This window comes from Canis lupus, chromosome 4 (assembly GCF_011100685.1).
Source record: "Canis lupus familiaris isolate Mischka breed German Shepherd chromosome 4, alternate assembly UU_Cfam_GSD_1.0, whole genome shotgun sequence".
In the NCBI taxonomy this organism is placed as follows: domain Eukaryota; kingdom Metazoa; phylum Chordata; class Mammalia; order Carnivora; family Canidae; genus Canis; species Canis lupus.
In genome coordinates, this window is record NC_049225.1 from 8,312,645 (window position 1) to 8,332,185 (window position 19,541).

A 19,541-nucleotide genomic window follows, 5' to 3' on the forward strand; every position below is an offset into this window, starting at 1 on the left:
CACTGTTGGTAGGAATGCAAACTGGTGCAGCCACTGTGGAAGACAGTATGTAGGTTCCTCAAAAAATTAAAGAATTACCATTTGATTCAGTAATTCCACTACTGGGTATTTACCCAAGGAATATGAAAACACGAATTCAAAAAGCCACGTGCACCCCTATGTTTACTGCATTATTTTAATAGCCAAAGTATGGAAGTGGCCCAAGTGTCCTTTAATGAATGGATAAAGAAGTGGTGTGTGTGTGTCTGTGTATACAAGTATTATTTGTTTATTCACAAATGTGTGTGTGAATATACAAATATTATTCAGCCATTAAAAAGAATGAAATCTTGCCATTTGACATAACATGAATGGATCTAGAGAATATAATGCTAAGTGAAGTAAGTCAGAGAAAGACAAATACCATATGATTTCACTCATATGTAGAATTTAAGAAACAAATGTACAAAGAGAAGAGATAGAAACAAAAAAACCCCTCTTACCTGTAGAGAACAGATAGTTACCAGAGCAGAGGTTGGAGGGGGTATGGGTAAAATAGGTGAAGAGGATTAAGAGTATATTTATCATGATGAGCACTGAGTAATACTGTATAGAATTGTTGAATCACTGTACTGTATACCCAAAACTAATATAACTGTATGTTAACCATACTGAAATTAAAATTGAAAAAAGAAAGAAAAATTAAAATTAAAAAGCAAAAGTAATTCTGAAAAGACTAACATAATGGAGATGCATCTGGCAAAACTAAGAAAAACGTATATACAGAAAGACAACACATACATATTATGTACAATTCAGTGGCTATCAGTATATTCACATGGTTGTGCAACCATTCCCACTAATTCTAGAACATTTCTATCATTTCAACATGCAATCCCATACTTGCTACCAGTCACTCCCAATCCCCACCCCCATTGTTAATTTGGTTGATCGTTTCAAAGAACCATTTTTTTGTTTGATACTATTTCCTATTTCATTTATTTCTACTCAAGTATTTATTTCCTTTAATTATTTAGTAGTTTAGCTTACTATTAGTTTTCTAGTTTCTTAAAAGCAGATGTTTAGGTTATTGATTTGACTTCATTCTTTTTAAATGTAGGGATTTGAAGCGATAAAGAAATTCCCTCTGAGTACTGCTTTCATTTCATTCCTCTTGAAATATATTTTTTAAAGATTAATTTATTTATTCATGAGAGACACACAGAGAAGAGAGGCAGAGACATAGGCAGAAGGAGAAGCAGGTTCCCTACAGGGAGCCTAATGTGGGACTCAATCCTGGATCCCAGGATCATGCCATGAGCCGAAGGCAGACTCTCAACCAGAGCCACCCAGGCGTCCCACCTCTTGAAATATTTTCTAATTTCCCTGTGATTACATCTTTGATCCACTGCTTATACAGGAGTATGTTGCTTTTAATTCTGTTACTAATTCTAATTTCATTTCATTTGTAGTCATATACTTTGTATGGTTTCATTCTTTTTAAATGTATCAAAACTTGTTTTGTAACCTGACATTTTGTCGATTTCCTTACTCATCTGTCTTGTTCTTCTATGTATTATTTAAAGTGAGGAACAGAAGTCTCCAATTGTTGCACTGAATTATCTATTTCTCTTGTCAGTTCTGTCAGATTTTGCTTCATGTTCTGGGGCTCTGTGGTTAATGTGTGTGTGTGTGTGTTTGTAACTGTCATATATTCTCAGTGGAATGAGCCTTTTAACATTGCATGCTGTTCTTGACTCCAGCAAAAACAAAAAATTAGCATTAAAGTCTATGTTATACAGCCCTCTTTTGGTTACTGTTTGCATGAAATATCTTATTCTGTTCTTTTACTTTTAAAATCTATTTGTGTCTTTGAATCTGAGTCTTTTAGATAGCAAAGAGTTTGAATCAAGTTTTTAAGGACATTCTGCCAATCACCCACTTACGTAGCATCTTTCTTTGAGGCACCCTCAAAACCCCTAAGGTTCTGCAGTGTGGATTCTGAAACCCACTGATTTAATAACATGCAGGAATTATTTGTAAAGGAAATAACCCAATTTTATTTCAGAATTCTGTTAGTAACTTGCCATGTAACCAGTTTCTTTTTATAATAAAGATGAAAAACATTACAACAGATGATGCTATCAGAGCCCACTATTTTAAAACTGAGGAACATTCAGGATATACTCAGAGATCCTCTATCATTGTATAGCACCCACCATATTAGTATGATATGCAATATGGAAATGCGTCAAATAGCAATGGCACCAATCCACCTGTAATAAGTAACTGTTGACTGCCTACCCTTCAAAAGGCCATTTCCCTTCTTCCTATGATGACAATGCCCTAACTTGGTTTCTTGTGCTTGCACTTCACCTCTAGAAAAAAGGTACCTTGATCTATCAAGGTGATCTTCTCCTTTCCACCAACTGGTTTAGAAAGATGAGAATGATACCCAGTTTGGGTCAATGGTTGATGTGAAGAGCATCCTTTCAGAAACTCTCCCTACCTCTGGACTAATTTTACGAAAAAATAAATCTCCGCATTAAGCTAGTTTACATTAGGTTTCGTATTTAGGCCAAAAATTCTACAACCGTTTGATTAACTATTTCTCAGTATGATCAAAAAAATAAGCTTAACTTTTATCTTTCAATATTTTATTTAAAGACTTCAGTTTTAAACATCTGTAAGACATTCATCAATCCATTTATTTTACTTTTAACATTATAAATTTAACTTCAAGTGGCAAAAAAAACAAAAATATGTAATCAGACTATATTTTAGCAGTGTCTTCAAAATAGGGAAACCAAAAAAACTTACTACCACCAAAACAAACCAACCAATCTAATTTATTAGGCATGTCTATGTTTTATTTTCCTTTACAGGATAATTATTTTTTGGAAAAAATTCACTTTCAAAGAATCAGCCCTTGCAAACAGAGCAGCTAGTCTTTCCACAAATAAAACCCAGTATCTAGATTCTCAAAACTCACAATACCAAATGGAAATGTCTGGTTGTCAGCCAATAGGGTCATGCTCAAGTCCGTTTCACATCACAGGGAATAATCTATAACTAATTTCATAGGCAAATTCCAATTCTAAATATTACTAGAGACTACTATTGTTATTCCCAACTGTGGTGACAATTGTCTTATTGCTGAATTGTACATGATAAATTTTCTTTGGCAACTTTTTATGCTATCAAGTAACACAACTGGACAACTATAAAGGTTTGAATTAACTTAGTATTTCAAAATTGCAAACTTCATTGTAATTATTTAAATGTAATTTCTTATAGATGCATCTATAAGAAACATGCCTAATGTAATATAACAAGAAAAGAATTGCTAAATAATCATTACTAAAAGCTTTTCAGATATATGTACAAGTACACAGTTGAACTCAAAAACCAGTGAAAATATTATAATGTTAGCTCCAATTCACTATCAGACTTTCTGTGATAAAGAATAAAAACTAAATGTAAAAACTAAAATCTGGGTGTCCGTCAATTTTTCTGGAAGGCTCTTTCAAATGGATTCAAAATGGCCTAAAAATTGGCCAGAATACAATGTGAATTCTATTATACCTCATAAAATTAAGTATATTGATAACTTAATAATTTTTAATTCTTGTTCTATGGAATAAGCCTATAACGGAGGCTCGGCAAAATATTACCAAGAAATTTAAAAAGGAAGCTCAAGTCCAGATGTATAACTAAGAAATCTTCTCTATATATAACAAAATCACCAACTTAAATTATAAACGGCTTTCACTTAATATTATCACTCCAAACTTCACACAATGTAAATTAAAATAGGTATGGCAGAAAGTGCACTCTGAAGCATGTTCACATCACAAAGATAAACGATGAAATTTAGCCAGCAAAAATTCAAATAGGCATATATGCAAACATCTGTATGCAAACTTTCATGGGTAAGATGTAAGAAATGATTCGTCTTGATAATTTTATGTACAAATTGTTTACAATTTAAAACAAGTACAACTGAAAACGTTTCTATGTAAAAGCCACAATAAAGTCAAACGAAATACTAAATAACAAAATAACAGTCTTACGAACTGGTCTCTCAAGAGAGTAACAATGGAGTATGGTATTCTAAGAAATGCCTTCTTCTTGATCAATCATTTCTGTTTTAACTGAAAAGACATCTGCCAGCATATGTTTTGGAATTTCTGAACCTCTGACTTTCAAGGCATAACAAGCATTCTCCACTTTGGCCAGACTTTGTTTCAAGGTATACAACTTCTTAGAAACCTCATAAGGTCCAGTATTGCCAATGAATGAAAATCCATCATAAACCTGACGTAAAAACTGGCTCACTTCAAAGGGGGTGTCAATGTCCCCATTCCCCACACTGTTAATACACATCCGCATCAACTCTCCAGTTAAATCAGCCACTCCCAGGAGGTAATCAACAGGTGTGATTTTCAGTCTCCAAGTACCAAACTGCTTATCCTGTCCGTCAGAGGAGGGCTGGTAAAGAAAACACACACACACAAAGAAAATACAACGTGAAAAAGAGTGAATATGCATGTATGCCATTTATTATAAGGTACAAAATCAAAAGCAGGTCAGTCATACTAATCTCTAAATAAGAGGATCTTTTTGTTTAATGACCATTTGGGATGTTACAAGAAGAATTCATGCCCTGGGTAGAAAGCTGAAGTAAAGGACTTCAAGATAATTTTGTAATCTAATATGGTATCATTTTAAAATCAACTATTCCCAACTTCACTTGACATATAAAGTAAAATTAAAACATTCTTAATAAACCTAATGACTATTGCATGACAGTCACTTACTTATTTAAATGACAAATCATAAAGCCCTCCAGGGTTTGTGATCCACACGTTTTCCTAAGTCACTTAGTCCCTTTCTGGCCTTTTCTAGCCCCACTCAGCAACACTATCATAATTTTTCACTCTCTTGCTACATTCTCTTCAGTTCCCTTAGACTCAGACTCCTTTGTTGTTGCTTTTTCTGCACCTGGCCAACAAAGACAAAACCCTGAATCGATATTATAATCTACTCATGCTAGTGTTTTATTCAAGTAGCGGAGTACCAAGCTGAAAAAATAGTAATCACAACTATAGAGTTGGTACTGCTACAAATTACTCACCAATCCTTCTTCCTTATTCCTATAGTTCTCTTTCCTGTCTCTTCAAACACTATTGCAAACCCTTACCACTCTCCTCAGCCCCCTACTCAATCCCAAACCTCTCTACTCTCAGTAGACAATCTTGTCTACTTACAATGACCTGGCCATTTGCCAGATTAACTGGCACAAGCTCTCTCAATGACCTTATCCTACAAAATAAAACAAAACAAAAAGAACTTATTTATGTCCACATCCATCTTTACCTTCTATCCTCCAGTCTCAGATGATGGGTTGTCCCCTCCTCTTGTTTGAGGTTAACTCTTCCAAATGACCTTGACCCATCTCCTCCCACCTCTTCCAGGACCTTGCTTCATAAGGTGTATGCCCTTGGGCAAGTTATTTCATCTCTCTAAACCTCAGTTTCCTCATCTGTAAAATGGGATAACAGCACCTACCTCAGAGGTTTATTTTAAGGATGAGTTAACATTTACCAAGTTCTTGGCATAACGCCCAACACAAAGTAAATACTCAATAAATGTTAGCTGCTATCACCGTCACCCTCATGTCCATCTCCTCTCTCCACATCAACTTTTCCCTCTCTCTATTGGAGCCTGTCTGGAAGACGGACAGGCCTACACTGTTATTAAAAGTCTGTATGAGATATAACTGGCTGAGGCTATAATCATACTGGAGGACATTTTAGGCAGAACTGCAAAGGTGTGCAGGTCAAAATTATGTTGTGTATTTGAGGAACTCATGAGGTATTTCCTTGGGTAATGTTTAAAGTGAGTAGTAGTATAGGATGATTCTAGAAAGGAGGTCAGGGGTAGAATGTCACATTAAGGAATGTGAACTTTACCTATGGGTAATCAATAGTCACTGAGAATTAAAGAAATGAAAAAGTCAAATTTAAGTTTTATTAATACTACTCAATATCGTTGGACTGTTCAGAGATTGTCCAATCCTTTCAACATAGATATAAAAAAGTGAGGTCCAAGAAATGTGGTAGGTAATAGAGCTAGTTAATGACAGAACTAGGTAAGTACCCAAAGTCAACTTCCCAATTTTTCTGATACCTGATTATCATGACATAAAACTACCTGTTATGTTTGGTTTCTATTCACTGTTAGTAGAATTGGCATCTTTTTAGAAAGGGTAGCTTGTGGGGGAAATGGAGGGGGACTGCATTTTATAGGTGGTTTATAAAAATAACTTTGGCTTAAGAAAACATTAATGTTCTTTGTTTCTATCATTAGAGAGAAAGAGCTCCCTGATTATGACTAAGAAGTTGATTTTAGAGAATAACGCATGTTAAAAATTTAACATATTTCAACTAATAAATTGTCAAGAAAATAAATCCTGCTTCACTGGTAATGTGTATTAGAAACTAGAGAAAAGCAAATTACTTGAAATGCAATTTTTCAAGATGCGTCTGAAGTATTTAGGGGTGAAATATCAAGGCATCTGTAATTGACTTTAAAGTGGTTTAGCAAAAAGTATTTCGATAAAGCAAATATGGCAAAATATTAACAATTATCCAGGTAATGAGTACATGGATGTCCATATGTTAGTATTCTCTCTACTTTCTTGCATGTTTGTACTTTAAAACATTTTTAAAAATTTAAGTGGTTTTGACAATATTCTCAGTAAGCAAGTCAGAACAAAATATCTTTCTTCCCTATCAAATTCCCAGAATTTTCCACACCAAGAATCTTCAGCACTAGAAGGAAAAATTATTTCTGAATGTGGTCTTAATTTGAAAAGTATATGAATTATTTTAATATTATAATCTCTGAATAATTTACTACCTAAATCCAGTGCATTTACTCTCAGTTTTTCTTTATATTTATGTCCTGATATTTCCAATTTTGAATCAGAAAGAACTTGAAAGGGAGTATAGCAACTTCTCTAATATATATATCAAAGAGGCTTCCTTTCTTTCCATAATTCAATCTTCACTAAATAAATAAAATATAAAGGAATTTTACTTCTCAAAAATGAAATGCCCTCCTTAATGAACTTCCTACAGTTTTAAAAACTGAGAAAATATATACATGGCTTCCTTAAAGTTGTATTTGTCATGCCAAATTCAGTCTGACCTTTCAGTGTTAACATTTTACTTCCTATTCAAGAAAACATTATTTCTACATCTTCCTCCATCCTCTGCCTGACCATCCAGTAATCTCAGTACTAATCATCAGTAATCATCATCATCAGTAATCTCATCCTGATCATCTCAGTAATGCTTTAAAAAATAATAAAAAAATTACCAAACTAAAGACAGGAAAAACTGTCCAATTTTATCCTTAGGTGTACTTGTATCTCAGGAAGTATCAAATATTGAAAATCTCACCTTTCGTTGCCTGTATATACTGAAACCCAGGGAAAAAACAATATTTATTTATAAGTCAGACTGCAAAAGTTTCTTTTTTCTTAATCTGAAATAGCGGCATAATTTTCAGATACAAGCTTTATGAACTGAGTAAGTGATTAACAGCTCTCCCTGTATAGGAACAATTTTACATTAACTTTTCTAATGACAACTAGGGACCACTTCCGTGTCATATACTACACACTGCTAATTTAAAACCTTTAAATCAAATCCTGTAAAACACTCCTTTGAGGTAGATACTTGGTGCAGGGGTTTCTGTGCATACTCTGAGAAATTCTGGCAGAGTGCAGAAGGGCACTGGCTTAGATTTCAAAACACCTGGTTTCAAAATTTAGCTCTGTCGCACTTAATTTGTTGTGCAGTTTCTGGTAAGTTATTTAAACTCTCTAAAGCCTGTTTCCTACTTTGTAAAATGAGGGTGAGAATTCTTACCTCATACAGTTAATAAAAAATTTAAATGAGATAGTGCTTACAAAGGGCACATGGTAAATACAGAGTAAAACCAAAAGTGGACTTAACAGTAATCACTTAGCAGTGCTTTAGATAAATAGTATTACTATCCCCCCAACATAACCAGCTGTTCTTGTTCCACCCACTAACAAAAATATTTTAAAAAGACCATTTCCTTCGTTGAGAATCTATGAAATCACACTTTAGAAAGAATACTGCCATCTCGATATTCTTAACATTGTAAGCCAAGAAATCTCCTATCTTCACTATACTGTTATATGAATTATGTAATAAATGTGAAATGATTTCAAATTCTTACGGTCTTATTTTCTTTTCCACATTCTTCTGTTGTAAATATCAATTGTTTATTAATTTCATCCATACTGATAAGTGATCGTGTTTTGATGAAGTGTTGAAAAGAGACAGCCTCCACATATTCCTGTAGTCCTGCAACACCAACCAAGAAAATTACTAAGGAACAACTACTGAATTAGACTGTCATTAATATAGAACTTCAAACTGCTCATCACCTAGCTCAACAAAAGTTTAATGGAGGGGCACCTGGGTGGCTCAGTTACCTGTCCACCTCTTGGTTTCAGCTAAGGTCATGATCTCAGGGTTGTGAGATCGAGCCCCGTGTCAGGCTCTGCACTCAGTGTAGAGTCTGCTTTAGATTCTCTCTTCCTCTCCCTCCCACTTGCACTCTCTCTCAAATAAATAAATAAAATCTTTAAAAAAAAAGTTTAATGGATGCTGACTATAATGGTAGCACTGGATTCAATACTTAGACTACAAAGAATTACTTGGGGATAGATGGTGGGGATTAGTACTGAACACAGCAAACATCTCTGCAACTCAACTTTATAGACAACTCAAATATAAATGTATTCAAGCTTTCTACTTCATGAGTCATTGGTCTTAAAAAATCTACTTTCTTTTCTACAGAGAAACATCAAAGACATATAGAAAAAAAGGTTTAAAGAATTTAAGAAAATTCTATTATGAAAATTCTTTAGGCTTTAACAGAAACTACACAGTGGATTATTTTTTGCTCCCTGAAGCAGCAAATAGGTAATAATTTAATCAAATGAGACATAAAATTAAATGACATTTGGATCTTTCCTGAAATTTTAATAGGTAGAAAACACTAAATAATACAGTATTAAGTGTCAATATGGTCTTTCTGCTCCTACTCCAAAATGGATCTAAGAATTGATAACTCCTTTCTGCGTTAGTAATTTAAGTTTAAAAAAAGAAACAAAAAACCTAATGAGCAATACATTTTTATACCAGATCTAAGTTCCACAAAATTAGCACTGAAATAAAAACAAATTTTGGTAAAGATCAAAAGCAGTACTATATATACTTTTTCAAGTGTTTTAAAACAACTAAATTCTCTAGCCACAATTTTCAATGTTATTAATGGTATAATCTATAAGATGATATTTACAGAGAAAAAGTATTTCTTAAAATGAATGTCATTAACTGTTAAGAAACTATTTTAGTATTCTTTGTAAAGGCTTTGTTATAAACACAAGAGAAGAATGAATTCTGACTAAAGAAAACTCAGAACTGAATAGAATCATCATATTCAAGCTAACGCATCTTGCGAAGAGTCCTCCCAGTGCTGACACTAAAAATCAGGTTTGGCATCAACAGTGTTGAGACTCACCCCACTGTGGGATCATCACATCAAATGCCACGTAAGGGTCAAAGAAACAAAGGGAAGTGGATGACCTGGTTTTGATAGCAGTAAGAGGAAGCTACTAAATGAAAATATCCTGACTCATTTTAAGCCACAAGTGATGTTAAAGCAAAGTCAGAAACTGGTGCCTTCAGTTGACAGAACAGGACATGATAGAATAGGACATTGTTTCATAAATTATAACATGCTGAGAAATGAAACAAAGTTTAACAGAACAGATAACATCTTTTACATTTATTATAAAAAAAACATTTGTGTAAAATTTTAGTTTTATGAATAGGTGACCACCAAGTTCTCTTTCCCAAAGACAATCTGTACGTCTCAATCCCTTCCAGAAATAACTTCATGCACGCAAAAGGAAAGAACAAAACCTAAAGACCACTCATTACATCTCTCAATATGTTCTACCGCGGTCAACTCTTATGAATGGGCTAAACAGACAGAAGATAATTGCACAAAGATTTACATGCAAGGGTATTCGTCATTATAATCATTACAGCAAGGAAGTAGAAAAAGTTTAAAAGATCAATTTAGCTCCACTACTTCAGATAACGGAGGTGGACTCTAAAACATTTCTCCTTTGCCAGCTAGTACAGTATTAAACTTTGTTGGTAGAAAGCGCTGTAAGGGAAAGCAAGGAGGAAAAAGCTCTCTTCCTTGTTGTAGTGTGTCTCTTCCAGCAGCCTTCTCCATGTGAGGAAACCAGCTGCTCGAGGTAGACAGTAGCACACAGCATTTCCTTGGGAATAACTTCCCAGTGAGCTACCACCTCGGGCAAGGAGTTTGATGGTATGGCACCTCTCCAAGGACAGCTTCCCATAGAATTCTATTAGCTCAGCACCTCAGCAAACTTCTCTGCCATCCAATGGGCCATGCCTTCAAGGAGGTGAGGGAGGGTGGGAATGAGGGATGTACTCTTCCGGATTTGCTTCTTTTTAGCCCTGGGGTAGTGGCTGCCCTCTCTGAGATTCCTATACTTTTTAGAATATACTTTTCCTCTTATCAGGTAATCACCTACACAGCTAATTCTTTATATTAAACTTACCCTGTTCAAATTACCATGCAGCTTTTTTTCCTATTTGGACCCTGATGAATACAACAGGGATTTATGAAAATGAATAATGGTATTATTTTTCCTTTACCCCTATTACCATAGAGGAGGTATTCTATCTTCTGAGGCCAGACACTGTACCTAGGATCAGGATAAAGATGCAATCCGAGCAGGAAGCTTAACACAGATTTTCCCTTCAATGTTCCACCTTATTTATGTTCTCTATTGGATTCTTTTTTTTTTTTAAGTTTATTTTATTTATTTATGATAGGCACACAGTGAGAGAGAGAGAGGCAGAGACATAGGCAGAGGGAGAAGCAGGCTCCATGCACCGGGAGCCCGACGTGGGATTCGATCCCGGGTCTCCAGGATCGCGCCCTGGGCCAAAGGCAGGTGCTAAACCGCTGCGCCACCCAGGGATCCCCTCTCTATTGGATTCTAATGGTCAATATTCAAACATGCTCAGATCTCTCCCATCTATTGGTCCTCTTTCTTCCCAACTATTGCCCCATCTCTCTTCTCCCCTTCAGAACTAAATTTATTGAAGTAGCTGGCTACAACATTCCTTAATAACCTCACCGCATACTTCTCAACCTACTTCATTCTACCTTGAGCCCCTCTCTACACCAAAACAGCTCTCACGAAGATTATAATATAATATGACCTTTAACAAGGTTAAGGGACATTTTTTCATTTTCCATCTTGGCAGTAGTCAGAATTTTGACCACTTTAAAGGAGGAATTCTTTGGGGTTTTTAAGATTTTATTTGTTTCAGAGACAGAACACATGTTATGAGCAGGGGGGAGAGGCAGAGAAAGAGGGTGAAGCAGACTCCCCACTGAGTAGGGAGTCTCACATGGGGGGCCCTGATCCCAGGAACCCAGGATTATGACCTGAGCTGAAGGCAGATGTTTAACCAACTGAGCCATCCAAACGACTCAGGAGAAATTCTTTAAGCAAGTTTCCAGGGCACCTGGGTGGCTCAAAGGTTGAGCACCTATCTGCCTTTGGCTCAGGTCGTGATGTGGGGGCTCTGGGATGGAGTCCCGCAGCAGGCTCCCCATAGGGAGCCTGCTTCTCCCTCCACCTACATCTCTGCCTCTGTGTCTTAACCAAGATGTTATCTACAGGAGAACATATGGTAAAACAACATTCTTTGAGTGGAAAAAAATATTTGGCTGAATTCATGAGTTAGCCAGTTGTTTTATCCACATGAGCCAATCCAAAACATGGAAAACAGTTCCAATGAATACATTCTTAAAATTATTTGTAGTTAATAAAATTAACTAAGTACAACCAACTTTCACGCCTGCCCCTCAGCTGAAGAAGTGCTAAACACAATGATCTGTATGGTAATTTTCAAATTCAGAATGGTAGGAACTATTCTCTTCCTATTGAAATGTCAAAAAAAAATCCGCTTGATGAAACTAAACGGTATGACAACTAAAGAGGACATCTCTCACTTTGAACAAAGCACTCCTAAATGACACAAAAATTAATAGTATGCTGTTGCTAAAATGTTTGCAGTCTTACAAATAAATGCATTTGAAATAGTACTAAACTCACCAAACAAGGTTTAAACTTAACATTTTAAATTGATTTTTTTAAGCTGATATTTTAAGTGTATAGTTCTGTGGCACTCATTCACACCTGTGGTACAACCATCACCACCAACTATTTCCAGAACTGTTATCTTACAAAACTGAAACTCTACTAAATACACACTCATTCCTCTTTCCCTCATGCCCCTAACAACCAGCATTCTATTTTCAGTCTCTGGATTTGACTATTCTACATACCTCACAGAATAGAATTTGTACAGAATTTATCCTTTTGTGACCGGCTTACTTTAGCACAATGCCTTCAGGGTTCATCCATGCTGTAGCATGTGGCAGAATTTCCCTCCTTCTTAGGGCTGGTATTCCACTGTATAGACATATGACATTTTGCTTATCCATTCATCCATCAACGGACATTTAGGTTGCTTCCACCTTTTGGGTATTGCGAATAATGCTGCCGTGAACATGTGTATACAAATATCTGCGCGTCTCTGCTTTTAATTGTTTTTGTGTATGCACCAGAAGCCTCCAACAAGACATTTTAAAAATATAAAGTATGAGTAGTAGCTTACTAAGTTCTGAGTGTCAGTTAGATGTTAAGATAATGTATCTGGTACTTTACATCCATCTTTTTCATATTCATTATAAGCTTACATGGACTGTATTACTGACCTTCTTTTATAGATGAACTGAGGCTCATAGAAGTTAAAGAATTCACCCATATCAAACTAAAAAAAATTTTTTTTAAGATTTTCATTTATTCATAAGAGACACAGAGAGAGAGGCAGAGACACAGGCAGAGGGAGAAGCAGGCCCCTCACAGGGAGCCCGATGCAGGACTTAATCTTTGGACTGGGATTACGCCCTGAGCTAAAGGCAGATGCTCAACTGCTGAGTCACCCAGGGGTCCCATAAAAAAATATTTCTAATTCAAAAGTTCATGTCCTTCCCCTTACCTGCTTCTTTACATTCAATTCCATATCAAGCATAATCACTTTTTCTCCTACTAAATCCAGTTCAGCTATTCTCTATGCTTTGTGCTTTTGTTTAACTTTATTCTCTAGTCTCTCCTACCATAAACTTTCATGATTCCATGCTATTCTGTGCCTAAGCTGACTTCTCTAAATCCTTTTCTACCTGTAGGAGAAGTTTAAATGTTCTGATATGCCCAGTCAAGGCAGCACTCATTTCTCCATACCCATTACATAAAACTTATACTTCGGCTAAATGTTTCAGCCAGCTCTGATTTATGAATACCTATTTTTTTCACTACAGAGTTTTGAGGGAAAGAACAATGCCTTTACAACTTTCTCTTTTCCCCACTCCCAAAGGGACCTTGAGAAGAGACTCAAATGTTTAGTAAATTCTTTAAAATAATCTCTCCCTGTTCTTCCTCACTAGTTTTATGAGATGATACGTGCTTTGACAAAAATATTTTAAAATCTAGTATTCAAACGTTCAAAAATAACCTAATTATACTTAATTTATAGTACTTTGGATTTAAGTCCATTAAGAAAGAAATATTCCTACAAGATTAAAAGTTCAAACTGATGGAAGTTCAGAATTAGAGGTCTTAAAGTTACCTGATTTATTTTTTATAGGAAAAAAAAAAGATACAGAACAACAGCCTTCAAAATTTATCTGTGGTGTCAATCTATGTTAACATGGATGGCCATCAAACACTGCATTTTCAAATATATCTAAAGTCATTACTTAAGTTGTCCTTGGAATGTGTTTGATTAAAGTTAATCCTGAGATGAGGTGTCCATTTCTGCTCCATGGTAGTTAGGTTTCATGATATACCACAAAGAAAGTTCAAGGACATCTGGCCCAAAACACTGAAAAGCAGTTCTGGTCACATCTAGGTAAAAGGATGTTTAAACAAGTTATGTTTCAACTTGATGAAAAGGACATCCGTTATTTTCAGTGAATAATCCCCAAGGTGAAAAATTTCAACCTACTGCCATATTCCATCAAACAATGCCTTCCCCTTCTGCTTTTACCTTGGATGAAATCCAATTAGAATTATTTACAGAATCAGCTGCCAGTAAGAGAGAAGTCTGTAGGTTGCTTTTATGTAATTTGTTATTTTTCTCCTTGTTCCTCTTTTAGAACATATAGAAGGAAACCCAATTAAAGACTCCTGATTTTTACTTATTCTTATAATACTTAAGCAATATACATCCAATCCAAATCTCCATCAAAAACCATATATAAAGGTAAACAAACAAGACAGAGGTCTCACTCTAAATTCAAATTTTGCATCTCTCAACTCTCTCTCCAGGCTTTTAGTGTTTTTAAAAAATTGCTTGCCTTATGACCCAGCAATTCCACCCCTAGGTATATACACAAGAAACTAAAAGCAGAGGTTCACACAAACTTACAAATGTTCATAGCAGTACTGTTCACAATAACCAAAGAGTAGAAACAACCCAAATGTCCATCATTGATGAATGGATAAACAAAATGTGGTATATACATACACATAGTGTGGAATATTACTCAGCCCTAAAAAAAGGATAGAATTCTGATACATGCTATGACACATACAAGAGCCTTGAAAACATTATGCTAAGTGACAAAAGCCAGACACAAAAGGCCACAAATCATATGATTCTATCTACATGAAATATCCAAAAGAGGCAAATCCAATGGAGACAAAGTAAATTAGTGGTTGCCTAGCTATGGGTATATTGGCGTGGGGGAAGGAAGATGAGGAATGACTGCGAATGTGTAAGGGGTGTCCTTCTGGGATGATGAAAACATTCTGGAATTAGTGGTGACAGCTATACGACTTGTTACAGTAAAAACCACTGAATTAGACAATTTAAAAGGGTTAATTTTATGGTGTATAAATTGTAACTAAATTTTTAAAACTGCATTTTTAGCTATTTTTAAGAATACTATCTGAATTTTTTCAAGTTAGCTTTATTAGATCACTAAAATATTAGAGTAAAATCAGATCCAGGTCTGATTCACATGCCATTCTGCTAAAAAGTCTTATACGCAAACACATAAATTATACATTGAAAATATATCCATGAGCCTTAGCTTTGAAAGGATATGCAATTATACTACCAATAGTAAAACTTAAACACAATTTCACTAATTCGGATTTTGTTTAATTTGAATTGTCCACTGAGCAGGGCTTTTACTTTAGCACTGAAGAGTGTATGCTGAGAAAATAAGTATTACTGATTTTTTAACCCAAAATAAAAATAAATTTTAAAATTTAGCACATTACTACAGATTAATTCTGCTAAATTCCAGAAGGGAAGAGGACAAACATTTGTTAACAGTTATGTGCCAAAGTAAGAAATGCCTTTCATAAACATACTTCATCTAGTTTTCAAAGCAACCCATGAGGCAGTTATTCCCAATCCCACATAACAGGTGAGAAAGCTAAAATTCAAACAGGTTGTATATTATGTTCCAAGGTTACAGATCTAAGGACTATCAGAGCAAACAAACCCAGGTCTGTCTGACAGAAAAGGCTCTCTTTCTACTTCACCTCAGTGAGTAAATTTTATGTTTAAAAAGCAAACGTGAATGAGTAGAAAAGTTAATAGTAATCTGGGGATCTTCTAAATCCCTCCAACATGACTGCTAAATACCAAAGGATCACACTCTCTTCCTATCTCATTTAGTCACTATACTAATCCCTTAAACATCTCCTGTCAGCCTTTCCAACTCCCTTTTCCCTTTCAATGAAATTCAAAATATTTTAACAGGAACATAAATTATTATATAAATCAATATAAACTTCAAACTCTAAATATATTCTTTCATTGTCTTACTATGTTAAACTATATTTACTAAAAAATTGCTTATCAAGTGCTGTAAAATGTAAGCATAAGCTATTTATCAAATCATTTCTTGATTTTTAGATGCTGGTAGAAAGATCTTTTGTTTAATTTGTCTGTCTTTCCCTAGCTAAATGAAGCCACTGAGACATGATTTGATATTCGGAACATCACTGAACTCATGACTTCCTCCATTAGAATGACAGTCATTCAGTGACTAGGGATCCTACCTATGTGGAGATTCACAGGCCTGCCTCTACCTCTACTCTCTCCACTACTCATCAAATCTCTATTCCTTTCTCATCATCCTCGCTCTAACCATTGAGATATAAATAAAGGGAGTAGAAGAAAAAAAAAAAGCAAGGTTTGGCTGGCACTTACTGGGTAGGAGAGGTGAGCATCCTTTGTCATTTGATAAGATGCAGGACAGATCCCTTCCCCTAAGACGTCTCCCCTATGTGCAGAGGCGCTCCGCTCCCCTCACCATCAGGGAGTATGTCTCAAATAAAGCAAAGCTCCCCTGAACCTACCTCAAAGACTACTACTGCAACCTGAGGAAATATGCTGTGCATGAAACACCTGTTAATATCCCTGGTTCCTGGTAGACTTCCCAAATGCTATCTGCTTGTCTCCTTAGAGCATTTCTTTGAAGGTTTACAGAAGGGAGCCACAACTCAGCCGCACAACACAAGTCCCCCCAACCATACCTCTAGACTTAAAGCAACTCCCTGGTCTTCCAAACCCAAAGTAACATTAATTTTGCAGCTTATCCCCTAGCTGCACTGCATAAAACCATAAAGTAGGTTATGGGCTAAACTATGCACCTCCCCCAAATTTATATGTGGAAGCTCTAACCCAAGTAACTCAGACGATTAATTCAACGTGACTGGTGTTCTTGTAAGAAGAGGAGATCGGCACACAGAACAAACACTAGGGATGCCTGTGCAAAGAGGAAAGACCATGTGATGTCACAGAAAGAAAGGGGCCACCTTTAAACCAGAGAGAGGCCTCAGAAAAAAAACCAAACTTGCCAACACCTTGATATTGGACTTTAAGGCTCGAGAACTGTGGAAAAATAAATTCCTGTTGTTTAAGCCACCCAGTCTGTGGTATTTTACTATGGCAGCCCCAACAAACTAATACAGTATCTTGGAATCATAGAGCCTGTTTGGCTTATGAGATAAACTAGACATGCCGAAATTCGTATTATTTACTAATTTTGCTACTCATCAGTTAATACACTACTTACCGAAAGATACAGAAGTATTCTTTTAACCAAAATGACCACAGTAGTTTATTAAGCTGAGCATCTTGTACTACTTCTCCCACTGCCATCCTGCTGCAACTAATCCTAACCACATGGGATGCCTCAGAGGCTCAGCAGTTGAGCGCCTACCTTTGGCTCAGGATGTGATCCTGGAATCCCGGGATCGGGTCCCACATTGGGCTCCCTGCATGGAGCCTGCTTCTTCTCCCTCTGCCTATGTCTCTGTGTCTCTCATGAATAAGTAAATAAAATCTTTAAAAAAAAAATTCCTAACCACAAATTATTCTAACTTTCTACCTCCTTCACTCCTATTCCTATGTAGAAAAAAACAAATTTATTGATCAGGTAACTTTTAAAAATAGTAAACCATAACTATTAAATGTCCCTGGTTAAGTTCTCACCCCCATTCCCTTCACAGCCATCCTTGTATCTCCAGTCTCCCATCAATTCCAAGCCACTGCCCACCTCCCATCCTCTCTTATTAGCACACAACAGAAAAAGAGGTATTGAGTACAAACTTCCTCCACTACCTCCATACCAATTCTTAACTGCCCATCTCCTCTCCTATAAGGCTTGTCCAAACCATCTAATAAGCTCTGGGTTCCACTCTCTCCTGGTTCTTCTGGGAGTCTATTCCATCAAATACTCTATTCCCTTTAGTTCCACAGGACTCAGTCTTTGACTTTCTTCTCACCCTATACTCTCCCTGAACAATTTTATTCATGTCTATGAACCCAACAACAACTTATAAGCTGATAATTCTAAGCCTGTAACTGAAAATCAGTCCTATATTGTATTATCAGTTCTCTAGACCCATATATCCAACTGCTTATTAGGCAGTTACTTGGATGCCCCACAATTTCCAATTAATCATCTAAAACCCCTTCCATCTTCTGGTTTTCTTCTCTTAAATAATATCCCCATTCAACCAGCTGGCCAAACCAGAAACCTAAAGGTTGTCCTGAGACTATTTCCTTTCTCTTGCACATTTTAAAAAACCATACCCTAAAAGTATGCTCTTTGCCTTCCATCCCCACTGCTAACACCAACCTGGAGGCCCTATTCACTTCACACCTATAATGACAACCATGGCCTCCTCACCTCCCTGCCTCTAGCCTTCCTCCAAATAGGAGAATGGGCACAGACCTGAAATGAGGTTCAAAAGCTAACTCAGTCTCATTAGCTGTGTGAACTAAGGTCATTTTCTAACTTTATGGCACTTCAATTTCCTCATTTGTGAAAAGCAGACCTCTACCTACACTGCAGGATTTATATGGAATAATTTATCAGTGTCTGGACAGGGAGCCTCTATAACTGCTGAATTAAACTGAAGTGAGAATAATTAAAATAAGAATGAAGGGTACTATCTTTGGAAAAATGAAGCTCACAATGCATTTTCCATCATTTGTCTTTAAAGAAAAGGAATGAAGGTGATTAATTTTTGTCAGACAACATTTTCTAACTTCTTCAAAGAAATCAGTGGTTTTTCTCTTACTTTTTATTGTCTTTGCAATATACTAACTCACTTTAAAAGAGGCCGTTCTTTTAAAATGTTACCCTAGCCCAACATGCACTGTAATTCTAAGTAATGGCAAATGATGTTAACGAACACTGATGTTTATTCCTACAAAGGTGTATTCAGTTTGAAGTAGTTTGTCACGTACAAAACTAAATAAGAAGCCGTCTCTTCCACGTTCCCCACTTAGCTCCATTCTTACCAACCAACAGACCTCAGCTCAAAAAAGTAGTTTTCTGAAATAGGATTTCAGAAAAGCAATAGGAGTATTTAAAGGTGAAAAGAGAAACTGGGCTAAAAGATCTCATACATGGACAGTCTAAGTTATGTGAACCAGACATTTATCTAAAAGATTGTTTATAAACTGAGTTCTTGTAACCCAGAAAACTCATGGTCCTACTACTCACCACAGGGTTTTTGCACTATGATACATACACATATTAAATTGTGATTAAAATAGGAAAAATGGTTATCGAACCATCTCACATTTAAATGGAAATTTAAACTATACCTATTTTACTTGCATGTATAAGTAAAATTAAAGGAAGGACGAGTGTCTTTAACAAGATACATGATCTGAGGATCTGATACTGTCAAGTAAAAAGCTTTTGGCTTTGGAAAAAACACTTAAAGGAGGATAAAGCACTAAATACTAGCTATCAGAGAGAAGGTAGTCTACTAGAAGATCTATCAGAACAGATAA

The 19,541-nt window shown here is 35.9% G+C and overlaps 1 protein-coding gene across 1 annotated transcript in view; it reads right to left on the bottom strand.

The window, feature by feature from the left end:
• Positions 1-2,015: 2,015 nt before the first annotated feature.
• Positions 2,016-19,541, bottom strand: part of TSNAX (translin associated factor X) — a 30,524-nt gene continuing 12,998 nt past the window's right edge. Inside the window, exons 5-6 of the mRNA XM_038533908.1 lie at positions 8,257-8,384; positions 2,016-4,470 (exon numbers count right to left, since the gene is read on the bottom strand). Of these exons, the coding sequence (XP_038389836.1) occupies positions 4,093-4,470; positions 8,257-8,384 (506 nt within the window). The 3' untranslated portion in view covers positions 2,016-4,092. The remainder of the gene's footprint in view (positions 4,471-8,256; positions 8,385-19,541) is intronic.